General features: G+C 42.3%; 1 protein-coding gene across 1 annotated transcript in view; it reads right to left on the minus strand.

Annotated features, from left to right (window-relative positions):
• The window catches only part of lss (lanosterol synthase (2,3-oxidosqualene-lanosterol cyclase)), a 67121-nt gene extending 46778 nt beyond the window's left edge, over positions 1–20343 (minus strand). Inside the window, exons 1-8 of the mRNA XM_075478997.1 lie at positions 20104–20343; positions 19424–19592; positions 11209–11347; positions 10751–10859; positions 9941–10062; positions 9078–9174; positions 8777–8912; positions 5784–5892 (exon numbers count right to left, since the gene is read on the minus strand). Coding sequence (XP_075335112.1) covers positions 5784–5892; positions 8777–8912; positions 9078–9174; positions 9941–10062; positions 10751–10859; positions 11209–11347; positions 19424–19592; positions 20104–20312 — 1090 coding nt within the window. The 5' untranslated portion in view covers positions 20313–20343. The remainder of the gene's footprint in view (positions 1–5783; positions 5893–8776; positions 8913–9077; positions 9175–9940; positions 10063–10750; positions 10860–11208; positions 11348–19423; positions 19593–20103) is intronic.
• Positions 20344–20698: the final 355 nt, after the last annotated feature.

Here is a 20698-nt window from a genome sequence, read left to right on the forward strand (position 1 = left end):
AGCACGTGGCGCTCGCAAAATTTCCTGAGTTTTCGCATACCTTTTGCAAAGAATAAGAAAGAAAGAAAGAAAGAATAATAATAATAATAAACCTTACAGATACAATAGGGTCCTTGCAGTTTCACTGCTCGGTCCCTAATAAACCTTACAGATACAATAGGGTCCTTGCAGTTTCACTGCTCGGTCCCTAATAATAAACCTTACAGATACAATAGGGTCCTTGCAGTTTCACTGCTCGGTCCCTAATAATAATAAACCTTACAGATACAATAGGGTCCTTGCAGTTTCACTGCTCGGTCCCTAATAAACCTTACAGATACAATAGGGTCCTTGCAGTTTCACTGCTCGGTCCCTAATAACTAGAAAGCTGCAAGCAGCTGTGAGCGGGACCGAGGTGTGCGTACGTTGGGATGTGCGCACGTTGGGCATGCGCTGGACGCCGTAGTCGCGCAGCTCTGCCCACACGCACGATTCCCATTGCGTACGTACGAGCACACAATAACCCCAATGCATAGGGGTTTTTGAAAATTTCTAGGGGGCGCCACTGAGCCATTTTGCTCCGCCCACACACAATACCCTTTACATACGTACGAGGTCGTCAGGGTGGACGTGTGTACCAAGTTTCATGACTTTGCGATGATGATAAGGCTTTCATATTACAAACGCCATCACACGATTTTCACCGCCTGGCCACGCCCACACCGTTCAGAGTTTGGAAAAGTTTCTCCATGAAGTTTTGCCCTCATGTCTTAAGAGTAACCTGGCCAAGTTTGAAGATTTTAGCATGAAATATGTAGGAGGAGTTTGATCAAATAAGAGGTGTGGAAAAAAATGAAGTTTCCGACCACCATTAGGTGGCGCTGTAGGTGGATATCACTATTTTATATGTGCACGTTCAGGCTGGGTCCAGCATTCACCGTATGAAGTTTGGGACAGATTGGATAATGTATGTGGGAGTTATAAGCGACTTAATTTTTTATGGCGCGTCATAAATTTGAGGCTTCGCCACGGCCACGCCCTTTAAGTTTTGAAAAAGTTGGCCAATGATTTTTTTGGCCCATGTCCTAAGAGTAGCCTGGCCAAGTTTGAAGCGTTTAGCATTAAATATGTAGGAGGAGTTCGATCAAATGCGAGGTGTGGGAAAAAAAAGACATTTCCAACCACCAGCAGGTGGCGCTATAGGTGTTTATCACTATGATAATATGTACGCATTCAGGCTGGGTCCAGCAATAACCGTATGAAGTTTGGGACAGATAGGATAATGTATGTGGAAGTTATAAGCGACTTAATTTTTCATGGCGAGTCATAACTTTGAGGCGTCGCCACGGCCACGCCCTTTGAGGTTTGAAAAAGTTTCTCCATGAATTTTTTCCCCCCATGTCTTAAGAGTAACCTGGCCAAGTTTGAAGTCTGTAGCATCAAATCTGTAGGACAAATGCGAGGTGTAGGAAAAAAAAGAAGTTTCCGACCACCAGCAGGTGGCGCTATAGGTGGATGTCACTATGATAATATTTGTGCGTTCAGGCTGGGTCCAGCATTCACCGTATGAAGTTTGGGACAGATTGGATAATGTATGTGGAAGTTATAAGCGACTTCAATTTTTGTGGCGAGTGATGGCGAGTCATCGAACTTTGAGGCGTCGCCACGGCCACGCCCTTTAAGTTTTGAAAGAGTTGGCCAATGAATTTTTCCCTCCATGTCTTAAGAGTAACCTGGCCAAGTTTCAAGTCTGTAGCATTAAATCTGTAGGACGAGTTCGATCTTAAGCAAGGCGTGAAATCGGTCAAAAATGGCACGAAAACGCACTTTCCATCCAAAATGGCCGCCTTCCTGTGTACGTGGGACCATGGCGGCAAGAGACTTTTTTTTGCGTCTGGGAATGATGAATGAGTGTACCGAATTTCGTCGTCCCACGCGAAACTAATCCTATTAAGGGGACCATTTTTATGCATCGTAGGGGGCGCTACAGAGCCAATGAGCGACTCCCAAACAAATAATCTTTAGATTCTTTCATGTCGTCGACTGGCAGGTGGCGCTCGCAAAATTTCCTGAGTTTTCGCATACCTTTTGCAAAGAATAAGAAAGAAAGAACTAGAAAGCTGCAAGCAGCTGTGAGCGGGACCGAGGTGTGCGTACGTTGGGATGTGCGTACATTGGGCATGCGCTGGACGCTGGAGCTGCAGCTCTACCCACACACACAATACCCTCTGTGTAGGTACGAGCACATAATAACTCCAATGCGGAGGGGTTTTTGAAAATTACTAGGGGGCGCCACTGAGCAATTTTTCTCCGCCCACACACGATACCCTTTACATACGTACGAGGTCGTCAGGGTGGACGTGTGTACCAAGTTTCATTACCTTGAGATGATGATAAGGCTTTCAAATCACAAACGCCATCACACGATTTTCACCACATGGCCACGCCCACACCGTTCAGAGTTTGGAAAAGTTTCTCCATGAATTGTTGCCTCCATGTCTTAAGAGTAACTTGGCTAAGTTTGAAGCTTGTAGCATTAAATCTGTGGGAGGAGTTTGATAAAATGTGAGGTATGGAAAAAAAAGACTTTTCTGACCACCAGCAGGTGGCGCTGTTGGTGGATGTCACTATTTTATCTATGCGCGTTCAGGCCGGGTCCAGATATCACCGTATGAAGTTTGGGACAGATATGATAATGTATGTGGAAGTTATAAGCGACTTAATTTTTCATGGCGAGTCATAACTTTGAGGCGTTGCCACGGCCACGCCCATTGAGGTTTGAAAAAGTTTCTCCATGACTCTTTTCCCCCATGTCTTAAGAGTAATCTGGCCAAGTTTGAAGCTTGTAGCATTAAATCTGTAGGACGAGTTCGATCAAATGCGAGATGTGGAAAAAAAGAGATGTTTCCGACCACCAGCAGGTGGCGCTATAGGTGGATGTCGTTATGATAATATGTGCGCGTTCAGGCTGGGTCCAGCATTCACCGTATGAAGTTTGGGACAGATTGGATAATGTATGTGGGAGTTATAAGCGACTTCATTTGTTGTGGCGAGTGATGGCGAGTCATCGAACTTTGAGGATTTGCCACGCCCACGCCCTTTAAGTTTTGAAAAAGTTTCTCCATGAATTTTCCCCCCCATGTCTTAAGAGTAACCTGGCCAAGTTTGAAGTCTGTAGCATTAAATCTGTAGGACAAGTTCGATCTTAAGCAAGGCGTGGAATCGGTCAAAAATGGCACGAAAACGCACTTTCCATCCAAAATGGCCGCCTTCCTGTGGACGTGGGACCATGGTGGCATGAGACTTTTTCGTGCGTGTGGGCATGATTAATGAGTGTACCGAATTTCGTTGTCCTACGCGAAACTAATCCTATTAAGGGGACCATTTATAAGCATTATAGGGGGCGCTACAGAGTCAATGAGCGACTCCCAAAAATATAAAGTTTAGATTCTTTCATGTCGTCGATTGGCAGGTGGTGCTCACAAAATTTCCTGAGTTTTCGCATACCTTTTGCAAAGAATAAAAATAACGGAGAAAAATAATAAACTTTACAGATACAATAGGGTCCTTGCAGTTTCACTGCTCGGTCCCTAATAAACCTTACAGATACAATAGGGTCCTTGCAGTTTCACTGCTCGGTCCCTAATAAACCTTACAGATATAATAGGGTCCTTGCAGTTTCACTGCTCGGTCCCTAATAAACCTTGCAGATACAATAGGGTCCTTTCAGTTTCACTGCTCGGTCCCTAATAAACCTTACAGAGACAATAGGGTCCTTGCAGTTTCACTGCTCGGTCCCTTATAAACCTTACAGATACAATAGGGTCCTTGCAGTTTCACTGCTCAGTCCCTAATAATCCTTACAGATACAATAGGGTCCTTGCAGTTTCACTGCTCGGTCCCTAATAATAATAAACCTTACAGATACAATAGGGTCCTTGCAGTTTCACTGCTCGGTCCCTAACAATTAGACAAAACATTCACACCACACAGACAAACAAGAAAACTAATCTGTGTCTAAAACCTAGAAATAACTCTGACGTTATGTCACATTTTAATATTGTTGATTTAAAAATCCTAGAGGAAACAGTTGGGCATCTGAAATCAACCACTTGCACTCTGGACATAATACCATCCGACTTTTTAAAAACAGTTTTTACCTCAGTAGAAAGTGATTTCCTACAAATAGTTAACAGCTCACTGGCATCAGGCATTTTTCCCAAATCACTAAAGACAGCTGCAATTAAGCCAGTCCTAAAGAAGAGAACTCTAGACACCTCTGTGATAAACAACTACAGACCTGTCTCTAACTTCTCTTTTATATCCAAGATTATTGAGAAAGTTGTATTTAACCAGCTCAACGACTTTCTGAATGAAAGTGGAAGTCTTGATAACTTTCAATCAGGCTTCTGACGTCATCACAGCACTGAAACAGCTCTGGTCAAAGTGTTAAACGACATTCGGTTGAATACTGATTCAGGTAGTGTTTCAATTCTGGTTGTGTTGGATCTCAGTGCTGCGTTTGATACTGTAGATCACAGAATCCTGTTGCACAGGCTGGAAAACTGGGTTGGACTTTCTGGAACGGTCCTTAACTGGTTCAGGTCCTACTTAGAAGGCCGGAGTTATTTTGTTCCAATTGGCAGCTATGAATCTGAGCGAGTGGCCATGACTTGTGGAGTCCCCCAGAGGTCAATTCTTGGACCTCTTCTGTTTAACTTGTATATGCTCTCTTTGGGTCAGAACTTTACAGAATATTACAGAACCTTAACATCAATTATCACAGTTATGCAGATGATACACAACTTTATGTATCACTGTCACCAGACGACTGCAGCCCAGCAGACGTACTGTGTCAGTGTCTGGAGGAAGTAAACACCTGGATGAGAGAGAATTTTCTACAATTAAATGAAAACAAAACTGAGATCATTCTGTTTGGGAGCAAAGAGAAGAGGCTCAGCATTGATAAATATCTTGAGACTTGGGCCCTTACAATCACTGACCAAGTTCGTAACCTTGGAGTGTTGATAGACTCAGATCTGACTTTCAGCATTCACATCAAAGCTGTCACCAAAGCAGCGTTTTACCAACTCAGAAACATCAACAGAATTAAAGGTTTTCTCTCCCAAAAAGAACAGGAGAAACTCATCCATGCATTCATCTCCAGTAGACTCGATTACTGTAATGGTCTTTTAACTGGACTTCCCAAAAATAGCATGGTGCTGCTAGAGTTTTAACCCGGACTAAGAGATCTGAACACATCACACCGGTTTTAAAATCTTTACACTGGCTTCCAGTCAGTCACAGAATAGATTTTAAAAGCCTGCTGATGGTTTACAAATCCCAGAACTGTTTAGGCCCAAAATACATCCGTGATATTTTCAGAGAATATAAACCTAGCAGAGCTCTTAGATCCAAGGACTCGGGTCAGCTAGTCCAGTCCAGAGTCCAGACTAAACATGGAGAAGCAGCATTTAGCTGTTATGTTGCAAATAAGTGGAACAAACTGCCAGTGGAGATTAAACTTTCACCAAATGTAGACCTTTTTAAATCCAGGTTAAAAACATTTCTTTTCTCATGAGTTTATGCATTACATCTGCACGGTATCTTTGAACTTATCTAGACTGTTGCTTGTTTTTTTCATTTTAATTATCTTATTTGTTACTCTTTATGTTCTTTTATGTATTTTTAATGCTTCTTACACTCCCTGCTGCAATGCTTATGTTTTATGTGAAGCACTTTGAATTGTTTTGTACATGAAATGTGCTATACAAATAAATTTGACTTGACTTGACTATACATACTGTAGGCCACAGTGAGGAGTGTGCTGTGAGGTGTGTACATGTCGCATGCTGCCACATTGTTCCTCTGAGCAGGCCAGTTAATGGTGGCGTAGTCCTGGATATACAGCTCCTAAAGAACAAAGACCATTGAAAAAGTTATGCAAACTTTGATAAATAAACTAAAAACAAAAAAACTTGCAATTCACAGTATTAACATATAATACCACTTAAAAGTTCAGACACACATACTCATCCAAAATGACTGGTATTGTACATATCCAACAAGGTCCTAGAGAAACATGTGTGACTGCATGTAACCAACCACATTGTGGTGGAAAAGGTAGGGTGCATTTTTTGCCAATGGGTGATGATCTGTTAAGAAAAGGGAATAGCTGCAACTGCACAACTGTGCAGAAGAACAGGAGGAGGCTTTAATGGTCTGAAATCCTTATAAAAATGAATACTCCAATCTATGCTTACTTTGGTGGACTAGCTCTGTCTAAGAATTCAACCGCTCATATAGATCTCTGTGTGTAAATATTGACCAACCAGTGAACAGCATCCAACTAAAGAGGAGCATAGAGTAAAGGGGTTACAAGCAAAGGTCAGGACTCTGCAAGACCCTCAAGCATAGGGCTGTAGCGATACACGAATCTCACGATACGATACGATACACAATATTCAGCCAACGATTCGATTCAATTCGATACACTTACATCATTTTCTAAAAAAAAGGGACAGTGGGATTTGACATGAATCGTCGCTGATTGGACTGGTGGTCCATCCTTTGAAGCGGAAGGACAACACCGCCAGACAAACAGAAACAAACGTGAGAGCTATGCACTTTATATAACATTTTTATGAACTAATTTATCACTGTTTTGTAAAATGTGACCCCCTGGCATTGTATTGTATATTAATGTTCTGTGTTTTCACTAATTGGAATGTCTGACTTTTCAATAAAGTTTGCTTTAAAATAAATAAATAAAAAATATATATAAAAAAAAATTTTTTTAAATTAAAATCGATACTTGAGGCCGAAAAATCGATACTTTATTGGGAAACAAAATATCGATATATATCGCAGTATTGATAAAATTGCTCAGCCCTTCTCAAGCATGTATTTGTGTCTTTGTTGTGGATTTTTAGTCAAGTTACTAACCACTTATTGTGCTGCACGACCAGCATTGTTTCTGGGATTCAAACGAAGATCACACAAAATCAAAATTTCATCCCCTCAATACAACTACACTGAAGCACAAAGAGAGACAGGTTAATGAAAAACATTCAAATTTAAGAACCAAGTAGGCCAATGTGTGGAGAAATGGAACAAATGCCACCATGCAGGGCACAAAGCTCACTGCAAGGTTTGACAATAAAACAATGATAATCATCAAGGTTACCAGTTCCACCTTCATGAAAAAGCCCTTTAATATAACTGGACACATACAGATAGATTTTTCATTAAAAGAAAAATAGCAACTATGGTTAATAGTCCAGAAAATAATCAGAGGATTAACAAATAAATGATTCAGGACCTAAATTACCAGAAACTGAAATAACAACAATTTTGCCCACGATTATAGCAAAAAAGGTCCATCAAGCAAATGAGCTATAGATTCATCATCGTATGGCTGTTTTTCGTCTGTTTCAAATACAGGGTTATGTGGAAGTAAAAAGGGTATTTTTAACTTTTCTTCTATACATCATAATACAAAAATCCCAATTTTCTGCATTGGCTGCATTATGCATTAATATTAACTGTATGATAATGTCACAGCATAATGTCCAATGTCCAAAATGTCGTTTACAGCTCAACTTGGCCATTTAATTACAACACAGTCCTTGTCCCAGTTTACGCAAATGGGAGGAAAATCGACTTATTTACACAAGAAGATCCGACCCTGTGGCACTGTCAACTGCGTGAGAAACTGTTCAAAACATTCTGCCACTCTCAACTTTCTCAGTGGGAGAGCATTGTACATGTAAGTACAGCCTAATTCACTGGACAGATGTTGTCGTTAAGGTACTTGAATGGTGACTTTGTCAGATAAAAATTATTGCCATTATAAAATCAGGATTCTATGAGAGCTCATTCGAGTCTAGCTGAGCATATACCACCAGGAAAGATTGTCTTCCCAACTGTATGATCTGAGTGCCTTAGTGTGGTTTTAAGAAACTTCATTTTGTACCATTTTGGTCACACCAACATGTTTACATGCAATTTGTCAGTCAGGTTTTAGTAGAACTGATGCAGTCAATTGTGTTATTTTCTAAATGTCATGTAAACATTAGTTCTGGGCAAGTTAACTCGTTATTATCGCATTAACTTGTAAATTCTTTAACGCCGATAAATATTTTATCGCGCATTAACGAAGGTTTTATTATTGTAAAAGTCTGTTGCTTTCTGCTGCGGAACCACCAAACATGGAGAAGGGTACGGAACTTTTACTCGGCCATTTTCATTTTAAAGTTGGACATTACCGCTACAGATGCTCCTCGGTATCTGTATTAAGCTCACAGAGCTAACCGGCATTAATTCATGTTTTACTTGTTTCAACATAAAAGCACGTATTTCAAAATAAATTTAAAAAAAAGTTGAATTGTCTTATTACCGTAGTAGTTCCAGTCTAAAATATCACTTAAAGGCAAAACACACAATTGATACCAGCAAGTCATTCAAGGTAACAGAAAGTGGAGCAAGGCTTCTACATAAAAACTACATACAAATGCTGATGTTAAAAGTGTGTTTGCACAACAAATGTTATGGCACTTTCATTCATATGGCAGCACATTTAAAATAAAACTAAGTGCTAAAAGCTATGCACTACTTTTGAATTCATTTTTGGATTTTGCGTACAAATGTGATTAACTGTGATTAATCAGGGAAATCATGTGATTAATTAGATTAAAAAATTTAATCGTTTCCCAGCCCTAGTAAACATGCTTAATGACTTCTGGTTTCAAAATAACAAGCATGGTGCCCAGTAGTGGTTTTGTTGTGTTTTCAGCACCTGTCTGAGGCTGAGAACCAGAGAGTCTTCCTCGGCGGCAAGTCTGACAGCATAACAGTAGCTCATGGGGAGGTAGACCTGCCGACAGTGACACCACAGGGTAGAGGGGTGGGCTGGCACCCAGGTCGGAAACAACCTGAAACAGAAAAAAAATTGTTTAGTTGTTCATGAATCTGTCAAGAGGGGAAATGATTCACACTGTATCTCTGTTCCCATGCTCTGCTGCTCTAAGTCACCAGCTGGCATATAATCACCATGTTTAAAGCAGTTAGGAGAGACCACCATGGGTTTTTGTGCTTACCACATCTCTGGTAGTAATGTGTTCATTCCCTCCCAACTGTAGACATTTAAAATAGCCAACCAGAATTTACCCCACGATGGAATACCAACCGCTCCACCTGTACCAAATCAACCACACAAAGAGCTTTAGTGTACTGTTAGCAACATGAAATCCTGACAACACAGCTTACATGTTAGCAGCAGGAAGCACACAACCTCAAATCAGACAAAAATGTGAAAAATGTACCTTTATTTTTAACCAGTCATTTTGTAAATAGTTTTTTTTTTATGCAGCTTTGTATCATCATGCATGGAATAGGTTTCCCACCAAACTCTCTCGTATGTGTGGTTTCATCAGCTCTTGATAAATGACATATCTTAATGTGGTGCCGTCTAGGGGCTGGGTGTCGAGCTTAAGCTTTTACCCTTGCCCTTTACACACTCAAATTCCTCCAGATTCATTGAATCATTTGATGGTATCACGTACTGTAGAAGCAGAAAAATGGAAATCCCTTTCATTCATTCTTTGATGAAATGTGTTTTTAAACTGTTCAATTTGTAAAACACGAGTTCACAAACTGGAGATCCATCTTTTTCCATCTTTGTCCATCTTTTCACCTCAAATCATGTTTTAAATCACCTGTTGATGTGATCTACAGACAACAAACAATATTTTTTCTACCTCATTACTAGCCCTATATTGCCTTTCGTCACAAATTTTTGGGAAGTGTTTAGTGGACCGTAAACATAAGAATGGATGTATATTAACAAAAGAAAGAAAGAGGACAACACAAAACATTAAATACCCTGGGTCCATTCTATCTGCAATGAAACGAAGGAGAAATTAAAAAGAGTGTGTTTGACTAAATTTCACTTTATTCTGACCATTGCTGTGGAGGTTGTTCCTGGCATTAACCATGTCCGGGTCATCAGGATCCACACCCAGGATCCTCAATGAGATGTAGCTCAGTGCTGTGCCAAACACAGTGGACTTATCTTCAATATGTCTGCAGAGAAACAGCAAACACACTGCTGCCATGATCAATGTTCTAAAAAATGTTCTTTTATTTTTTTACACATTCTCCTATAATCATTTTGGGAGCATTAATAAACACTAAAGTTCTGTCAGGTAAGTAAAAGTCTGACTTGTACCATTTGATCTTATCCTTGATTCTGAACTTTGCAACTAAAGGCCGCATGTAGAGGAATCTTATTTTCTGTTTCATGCTGTTTAACCAAAGTATTATAATTGGCTTTGTTCTTAAACATTATCTGTTCATAATCTGTATTTCTCTAAATAACCTATGTTCCTATCTTGTACTTGTCCACTCTGCTCATACTACGCAATGTATGTCCTTGAATGGTCCAAGACTTTAAGATAGCATAGCGAGACTAAATAACTGGGACAGATGAAGCGTCTTCTCTTTCTTGTCAGATAGGTTGATTATATTTGTAGAACTCCTTTGGTTTTTGGACCCAACCATGTTTGTTGGTTGCTTGGCAAAAGATGAATGTGGACTAATCTATCCTGTAGAGTGGGATGCCTCCCAGGAGTGGTGTTTTGGGCATGTCCCATCTGAATGAATGAACCATTCATTAATTTATTTATTAATCCTACGTGAATTAATTTACTGGCATTACTTTAATAATCTCCCCTGAGAGTGTGCTTTAATATACCAAAGTATGTAAACTTACAGACCCCAGCCTCCATCTGACAGCTGAACTGAGCGCAGGTACCTCACCATCTCCTTCTTCCAGGGCTCAGGCAAGGGGATCTTAGCCACATGACATGTGATTAGGAGACCTGGAAAATCCGAACACAAACAAACAAGAAAAAAAGATGACAAGAACAGACAAAAATACATTTGGAAACAAAAGTTGGTGTCTTCAAAATTCAAAATTCAAATTGTGTTCACTGTGACAATTGAAAAAATTTAAACTGCCCATCGTGTCAGTCCCAGACAACATAGATTTGACGGGTCAAAGTATTTTAAGTTTCCAATAAGCGTCAGAAATTATATCAGATAATTCAAGTAATTTTAGGGGAAATGCACATTATTGACAGCCACAGTGCTTTCTGGTTGAATTAAACTAGAATCAAAATATGAATGATTCTCATTTCAGTTATAAAACAGGAGAATGACTTGAATTACCCGGGAGCAGGAAAAGAGGTCCGCCGTAGTCCCCTGCCCAGTGACCATCCTCTGCCTGGAGGTGACTGTAGAAGTGCATACCTTTCACAGCACCATCCAAAGCGGTGTGGGCAGCTGGGGAGTCAGACACAAACTTAGTCTGTGGAGAGAATTAGAAACATGGCAAATGTTATTTTCAGGAGTCTACCATGTACTTCAGTTACCAGTGATTTATGCAATTTCATGCAATAATTTATTCAGTTCGTCTAACACGTCTGTCAATAGTTATTATAGGTTAATATTAGTTAATATTTAGGCTACCTGAGTGGATTTGCACATTAATTTGATTTGCACACTCGGTTGCTATGCGCCGGCCTTATCAGCAGCAAGTCTGTGTAGCTCTCAATTTTTCTCGTCGTTTATATGATTATTTGTCATTTTTCATTTTTAGTTTCTATCTAAACATTTTTAGTTATTTTTATTGATCTGCTTTTTTTTTTTTGTAATTTTTTTTTTGACAATGTGCACTACTACTAAAGCAGAGAAGAACTGTTGGCACTGTCAATGATTGGACGCGGAATTAAACATCCAATTCCGACCGAGGAGAGGGGGTTGTAGCCGAAACCGTGGTCTGTCCTGGGACCATGGTCTCTGGCACGGACCAGTGGTTACTGCCACTAGGGGCGCTAGAGAGACTGGTAGCGACCAGCTCCTCAGTGGTCGCGACCAGCTGGTCTCTGGCACGGACCAGTGGTCACTACCACTAGGGGCGCTAAATATACTGGTCCTGAACAGCTCCTCAGTGGTCTGTCCAGTGGTCCTTGTGGTGTAAATCAGTTAGCGGGTGGTCTGTGAAGCGGCTTTTCTCATTTTAATACATATTCTCCCTTTTCTGATCATGGTGGCAGCACTGTTTGATTAATAAATGTCAGCGATCACAATCTTTTGTCTATAAAATACAATCTTCTATTATTTATGCAGGTCCATGTGGTCAGGACCAGCTGGTCTCTTGCACGGACCAGTGGTCACTACCACTAGGGGCGCTAAAGACACTGGTCCTGACCAGCTCCTCAGTGGTCTGTGAAGCGGCTTTAGTATTTTCTCCCTACTCCAGTCGGTTTGCCCACATTGTTAGGTGCATGGATAAATTTCAGAAATCACAATCTTTTATTATTTATGCAGATCCGTGTGGTCAGGACCAGCTGGTCTCTTGCACGGACCAGTGGTCTCTACCACTAGGAGCACTAAAGACACTGGTCCTGACAGCTCCTCAGTGGTCTGTCCCGTGGTCCTTGTGGTGTGAATGGTCTGTGAAGCGGCTTTTGTCATTTTAATACATATTCTCCCTTTTCTGATCATTGTGGCAGCACTGTTTGAATAAATCATAATCTTTTGTCCATAAAATACAAACTTCTATCGTTTGTATTATTTATACGGGTCCATGTAGCCATGATCTAGCCTGGGTGCCAGCCGAACTTAGCCCTGCCCATAAAAGTTTTGGTTGGGAAGTTCGGTCTGGCTCTGCTCAGTTGGGAAATCATTATGCCCGACCAAGAATCGGTCGACCCAATCAGATTGCCAGGGCGGGCTTTATACGATGATGGACAGATGATCAACAGGGACATTATCGACTACGTCACTAAAGAGCTGAACATGGCTGCCGCTGGAGAGCTAGGGTGTGTAGATTCTGCCATCGAGTCTGTTCTACAGGATCTCCACATAGCATTAATTTTGAAAGACGAACAGAGGAACGCGATATTAGCTTTTATCGATAGAAAATATGTTTTTGCCGTCCTTCCTACAACAAGTGTGTGTTGCTTAATCTACGTCACATACTACGTTGCTCTGATTGGTTGTGTAGGTCTATCTAATTGAGCGAAGAGGCATTTTTTCTCCTGGTTCGGTTGAAACACGCCCCATACTCAAAACTCTATTGAGTGGTATCAGACTCACATTCTGACTAGAATCGTGAATATGACGTAGTCAGGCTAGCCATGACCAGCTCCTCAGTGGTAGCGACCAGCTGGTCTCCGGCACGGACCAGTGGTCACTACCACTAGGGGCGCTAAAGACACTGGTCCTGACCAGCTCCTCAGTGGTCTGTCCCGTGGTCCTTGTGGCGTAAATCAGTGAGTGGTCTGTGAAGCGGCTTTTGTAATCTTAATACATCTTCTCCCTTTTCTGGTCATGGTGGCAGCACTGTTTGATGACTATAAAAATCTATGAAATACAATCTTCTATTATTTATGCAGGTCCATGTGGTCACGACCAGCTCCTAGTGGTCACGACCAACTGGTCTCTGGCACGGACCAGTGGTCACTACCATTAGGGGCGCTAAAGACACTGGTCCTAATGCTGATCAGCTCCTCACTGGTTTGTCTTGTGGTCCTTGTCTTCAGCTTGTTGTCATAACCAGAGTGGTCTTTGGAGTATTTAATATATTTATATTGTGTTTTTTTTATATAATTAATTAAATTAATATATTAGTAGCCTATATTCAATACATCTCCCTTTTCTCATTCTGTTGGCAACACTGTGCTGAATACATGTAAAATGATCTTTTGTCTGTCAAATATTGATCATTAATATTAATAGAAATCATAATGATTAAATTATCATTAGTTGTAGTTGTATGACTAGTGCATCGATTATGCAGGTCCTTCTTCCTGACTAGTTTAAACTAATGTGTTGCATTTTAAGAGCTTGTCGCATTACCCTTGTATCAAATCTTGTTCTAGAAACGGTCAAATAAATTTAGTGGAAGAAATGTAGACATCAAATGGAGATCCAAAAATGTAAAAGTTTAATAATCTCAAATCTTTTTTATCCAGCACCTGATCACTCGATGATCCTTCCAAGGACTCTCTCGGCATAAAATCTCGAGACATCCTCAAATCTCATGAGGATGTCAATTGTGGCCTGCATAAAAGAGATTTTAGTTCAGGACAACAAAGGCAAAAAATAAATAAATTGAGGAAGGACACATTACCAGTTTTATTAATGTTAAATTAACAGATAGAATTGAGCTTACTGTTACTTGATTACCCATAAATATAATTATGTTAGAATGTTAGAACTGTGACATTAATGGATACCTTTATGTCTGTTCAACAACTAAAATTGGAACATACCTCTGGCACCATGACGTCAATAATGAAGTCAGTGTTTGGCAGGAAGCTGTATTCCAAGGACAGCGTTTGCTTTACCAGGTCAATGAGGTCATTCATCTAATATATTAATAATTTAATTAATTATATTAAAAAAACATATATATAAATATATTAATAACTACTCCAAAGACCACTCTGGTTAAGACAACAGGCAGAAGACAAGGACCACAAGACAAACCAATGAGGAGCTGATCAGCATTAGGACCAGTGTCTTTAGCGCCCCTAGTGGTAGTGACCACTGGGCCGTGCCAGAGACCAGTTGGTCGTGACCACTAGGAGCTGGTCGTGACCACATGGACCTGCATAAATAATAGAAGATTGTATTTTATAGATTTTTATAGTCATCAAACAGTGCTGCCACCATGACTAGAAAAGGGAGAAGATGTATTAAGATTACAAAAACCGCTTCACAGACCACTCACTGATTTACACCACAAGGACCACGGGACAGACCACTGAGGAGCTGGTCAGGACCAGTGTCTTTAGCGGCCCTAGTGGTAGTGACCACTGGTCCGTGCCAGAGACCAGCTGGTCGTGACCACATGGACCTGCATAATAGAAGATTGTATTTCATAGATTTTTATAGTCATCAAACAGTGCTGGACCAGTGTCTTTAGCTCCCCTAGTGGTATTGACCACTGGTCCGTGCAAGAGACCAGCTGGTCGTGACCACATGGACCTGCATAAATAATAGAAGATTGTATTTTATAGACAAAAGATTGTGATCGATGACATTTATTCATCAAACAGTGCTGCCACCATGATCAGAAAAAGGAGAAGATGTATTAAAATGAGAAAAGCCGTTGCACAGACCACCCGCTAAATGATTTACACCACAAGGACCACGGGACAGACCACTGAGGAGCTGGTCAGGACCAGTGTCTTTAGCGCCCCTAGTGGTAGTGACCACTGGTCCGTGCCAGAGACCAGCTGGTCGCTACCACTGAGGAGCTGGTCATGGCTACATGGACCCGCATAAATAATAAAAACGATAGAAGTTTGTATTTTATGGACAAAAGATTATGATTTATTCATCAAACAGTGCTGCCACCACGACCTGAAAAGGGAGAATATGTATTAAAATGACAAAAACCGCTTCACAGACCATTCACACCACAAGGACCATGGGACAGACCACTGAGGAGCTGGTCAGGACCAGTGTCTTTAGTGCCCCTAGTGGTAGTGACCACTGGTCCGTCCCAGAGACCATGGTCCCAGGACAGACCACGGTTTCAGCTACAACACCTGCTGCGACCGAGCTTAAAAAGCTGTACCGTGGATGCAGAGCTGGAGCGAAACTTAAGGCAAAGAGGCACAACAGGAGGTGGAGGTACAAACTTTTTCTGCCCTCGGTGATTATGGGAAACCCTAAGGGTAGTCGTCCACTATTCCGGCACGTCAACTTAACTCGCCGGATTGGATGCCTAGTCTCGCCGTGTTGCTACTGCAGTAGGCGTGTACAGAGGGGCTTGTATACGAAGTTGTAGATAGAACATACGGGCTCCGGGGGAAAGTAAATAACTTGTGATTTTAACCAACCGAAGTTTCTCCCTCTAAACATTTGAGTTTTGGAGGGAAATGAATGTGTATAAATCGTCAGCAATGGAACATTATTTCGTATTTCACCATGGCTGTGGATCTGCGAGCGAGGAGAGCTGCTGTGCTGCTGCTGCTGCTGAGCCGACACAGGAGATCACATGATCTACTGTCATTGGATAACGCACTCCGTCTGCCGTGGCAAATTTGCATAAAGTTCGGCCGAGCCCAACTTTTTGACGTGCCGCAGGTCCGCCGCTCGCCGTGCCGGAATCCCAGCATGCTTTGCGAGCACGGCGACAACGATCGGCCGGATTTCATTCAAAATGAATTGGATGCGTTGGATACGGCTTGACGTGCCGGAATAGTGGACGACTACCGTAACTCACTACCAAACAAATTTGATGAGTTAGAGGCGCTTGTGCGGAACCAACGGCTGTATAAGGAGATCAGTTTGATCTGTCTGTCTGAGTCCTGGCTGAACGACAGCACACAGACTCATGTGTGGACATTCCTGGCTTCACAGCCGTACGAGCGGATCGTGACCTGAGTACGAGCGGCGGTAAGCGGAAAGGCGGGGGTGTTATACTGTTCTTTAATCAGAGATGGGTTTGTTGTCCAGACATCAAACTGCTGTCAGTTGGTTTCCGTGCGTTCTATGCGCCCAGAGAGTTCCCATACACAGTCGTCATAGTTGTTTACATTCCACCGAGGGCGGCACCTACAACGGCGTGAGACTGCTTTGATGTCACAGACTGGGCTGTACTGCTGGAGGAAGACGAAATGGACATTGACATGGACAGGAGGGTCAGCACCATCACTGACTACATTAACTTCTGTAGGGACACTGTGATTCCAGTGACGACTGTAAGGTGCTATCCAAATAATACACCATGGATCACCAGTGACATCAAAGACCTCCTGAACCAGAAAAAGAGGGCGATGTGTGCGATGGGGATGGAGAAAGGCGGAGGAGTGTACAACAGGAGCTTAAAAAGACATTATGTCGAGCTAAGGTGGAGTACAACAAAAAGGTAGAGATAGCTGGAGAACAATAACACCAAGGTGTGGAGGGGCATGAGGACCATCATTGGATACAGACTGAAGAACTCTCAGTCTGTGGAAGGTGATGTGGACAGAGCCAATACTTTCAACCAATATTACAACAGGTTTGACAGTGTGGCTTTTTCCACCTCTGCTGCTGCTCCCTCCACCCCCACCACTACAGCTGCTTCCTCTATACTGCTTCCACTGCCCTGCTGTACTTCCACCTCAATGGCAACCTGCATCGCCAAGCCTCCTCCGCCTGACTGCACCTCCACCTCTGCAGCAACTGTCACCAACAAGCTTCTTCTGTCCAGCTGTACCTCCACCTCTACAGCAACTTCCACCGCCTGGTCTCCTGAGCCAAGCTACACCTCCACCTCTGCGGCAGCTTCCACCACCAGGCATCCTGAGCCCAGCTGCACCTCCACCTCTGCGGCAGCTTCCACCACCAGGCCTACTGAACCCAACCGCACATCCACCTCTGCGGCAGCTTCCACTGCCAGGCCTTCTGAACCCGGCCACACCTCCACCTCTGTGGCAGCTCTCACCACCAGGCCTCCTAAGCCCAGCTGTACATCCACCTCTGCGGCAGCTTCTATCTCCAGGCCTCCTCAGTCCAGCTGCACCTCCACCACTGCAGCAACTCCCACCACTAGCCCTCCTCTGTCCAGCTGCACCCCCATCTCTATGGTTGATGGCAACATCACTCCTGTCGCCATCCCTCCGCTACAACCTATGTATCTAACTATAGAGGAGGTTGGAGCTGAGCTCAGGAGACTTAAGTCAGGGAGGACTTCATGCCCAGATGGAGTCTGTCCAAGGCTTCTGGGGGACTGTGCTGGTCAACTAGCAGTCTCTCTTGAGAGGCTCTTCAATATGAGCATTCAGATGGAAAAAGTCCCGGTACTGTGGAAAACTTCTTGTCTCATACCGGTGTCCAAATTAGGGCAACCGGTGGAGCTGAATGACTACAGACCGGTGGCTTTGACATCTCATATCATGAAGACCTTGGAGAGACTCCTTGTTCGTCGCATGAGATTGCAGGTTGCTGAGGCTCTTGATCCCCTCCAGTTTGCCTACCAGAAACACATAGGAGTGGAAGACGCGATTCTGTACATGTTGCATCGGGCATATGCTTATCTGGATGTGCCTGGTTCATATGTGAGAATCATGTTCTTTGACTTCTCCAGTGACTTCAACACCATACAGCCTCCCATACTGAAAGACAAGCTGCTAGGTATGGGTGTGGCCCCCTCCCTGACATCATGGATTATAGACTATTTGTCTGCCAGACCACAGTATGTCAAGATGGGGAAATGTGTTTCTGGAATGCAGTACTGGGGCTCCGCAGGGTACTGTTTTGGCTCCTTTTCTTTTCGCCCTATACACATCGGACTTCAGGTACAACTCAGAGTCCTGCCACATTCAGAAGTATTCTGATGATACGGCTGTTGTGGCATGTGTGCATGATGGACAGGAGAAGGAGTACAGGGACCTTGTGGAGGCCTTTACTGACTGGACCAAAAAGAACTGTTTGCTCCTGAACACCACCAAGACCAAAGAGCTGGTGGTGGACTTCAGGAGATCTAAAACCCCATACCAGTCAGTCTGCATTGATGGAGGGGAGATAGAGACTGTTCAGACCTGCAAATACCTGGGGGTGGTGCTGGATAATAAACTGGAGTGGTCTGCCAACAGAGACGCAGTGTACAGGAGGGGCCAGAGCCGTCTCTTTTTCCTGAGATGGCTCAGGTCCTTCAATGTCTGCAGTGATATGATGTGCATGTTTTATCACACTATCATTGAGAGTGCACTGTTCTATGCTATTGTCTGCTGGGGGAGTTGCACTACAGACAAAAACTGTAGGCGCCTGGACAAACTGGTGAAAATGGCTGGTTCTGTTGTAAGCAGAAGGCTGGACCCTCTCGGTGCTGTGGTGGAGAAACGGATGAGGAGGAAATTATATTCTCTTTTGGAGAATAATAAACATCCTCTCCACAGCATCCTGGCAGGACAGAGGAGCAGCTGCAGTGAGAGGCTCATCTCTCTGAGCTGCAGGACTGAGAGGTTCAGAAGGTCCTTTGTTCCCACAGCCATAAGGCTTTTTAACAGTGACTGCTGAGTTCTTCTCAAATTGATTGATTGATTTTTTTTATTTTTTTTTATTTGTTTATTATTATTATTTTTAGTTAGTAGTAGTATTTGTTACTAGAATTGGTATTATTTTTGTTATTGTTAATACAATCATTGTAAATATTTAAAAAAATGTTGAGCTACTTGACTAATTTGAATTCCCCCCATTGGTGGATGAATAAAGTATTTTTCTATTCTATTCTATTCTCTTAAGAACTCAAACAAACTCGAGTGAAACATGGAAAAATTAAATATATAACAGACAAAAGTGAAGAATGTCTTCTTCTATTCAAAATGAAGAGGTAAGCCCAATTTCACTGTCATAAAAGTGGAAATGACTGAAGACCCACTGTGTCCAAGCCAAGAAAATGAGCTTCCAGCATGGTCTGCTCTCTGTCCGGGGTGTCCTGATCTTCCAAGTAGTTCCAGGTCTGCCTGCCCTCCACATTAGTCAGCCTCCAGCAACTCAGGTCTGTGGCTGGCTCTGTTCTGTAAGGTCCCCCTCGCCTCCGCAGGTGCCTGCCAAAGGCCGAAAGCGTGATATATATTACTGCAGTTCACCTCATGAACAAATACCTTTCGGGGTTTCAAAGAACTTAGACGAATACACTTATCCTGAGTTAATGACGGAGATATAATTAAGAAATCAAAGGCATTATAATACGTTTTAAACTTCACAACTTTGTTAGAAATCAATTTACATGGATATCCAATTAGAACATATACCTATCAATATAAAGAAAACATTTGAGTTCTCTTCTGTTGATTGATTTAGATTTTTGTAAACTGGGTTATATTACAGACAACAGTGCCTAACAGTCTGAACGTAGCCTATAGGCTATATAGCAAAATGTAAATTTTCATAAAATAGAGCTATGGGACGTTTTTTTTCCGTCTACGTTTAAAGACCCTAAACCTGAAGTTTTACATATCATTTTCTGTTCATCCTGAGTAACCACAAATGAATGCAAAATAAATCCAAGCTCGATCTAAGTATTAGCTTCATAAATAAAAAAAATTAAATACTCACGTTCCCTCACTCATAGCTGCGTCTGACAATTTGCGAGCAGGACACTCCAAAAACAAGGTGAATGAAACTGTGCCGCTTCTGCTTCCTCCGTGGGGACTGTAGTACTGACAGCTCCAGTCACAACTTTTTTCACCAGCAACACAATTAAAACAACATTTCCCAACGGCCCTTTCGGTGCAGCCTGGCGAGTCGCGTACGTGGAGAGACATGAGCAGAGATTTAGCCGTCCAATCACGAACGGATTGGGCGGGTCTTTAGGTGAAAGTTTTCCAATCAGATTGCTCTCAGGACAAACATCACACATGTGCTCATCATAGGCCCAATCATAGACCCTCTGGATAATCAACGATCTCAAGTCGGAGTTTTACATAAAAAAACAACTTTTATTCATTAATTGCCTAATTCGGCATTATAAATACAGGATTTACAAAAATGAAGTCGTTCTCTAAGTTGAAGCTGCTTTTGTAGATATTTTCGGGGAAAAATAATCCCATCAAAGTTAAACATGAGAGGAAGCCTCTCTTCTACACACAAGGTATCAACATATCATTAGGTTTGTGAAAAAAAAATGCAAAAAAAGACAAAAACAAATAAA

This window comes from Odontesthes bonariensis, chromosome 12 (assembly GCF_027942865.1).
Source record: "Odontesthes bonariensis isolate fOdoBon6 chromosome 12, fOdoBon6.hap1, whole genome shotgun sequence".
Taxonomy (NCBI): domain Eukaryota; kingdom Metazoa; phylum Chordata; class Actinopteri; order Atheriniformes; family Atherinopsidae; genus Odontesthes; species Odontesthes bonariensis.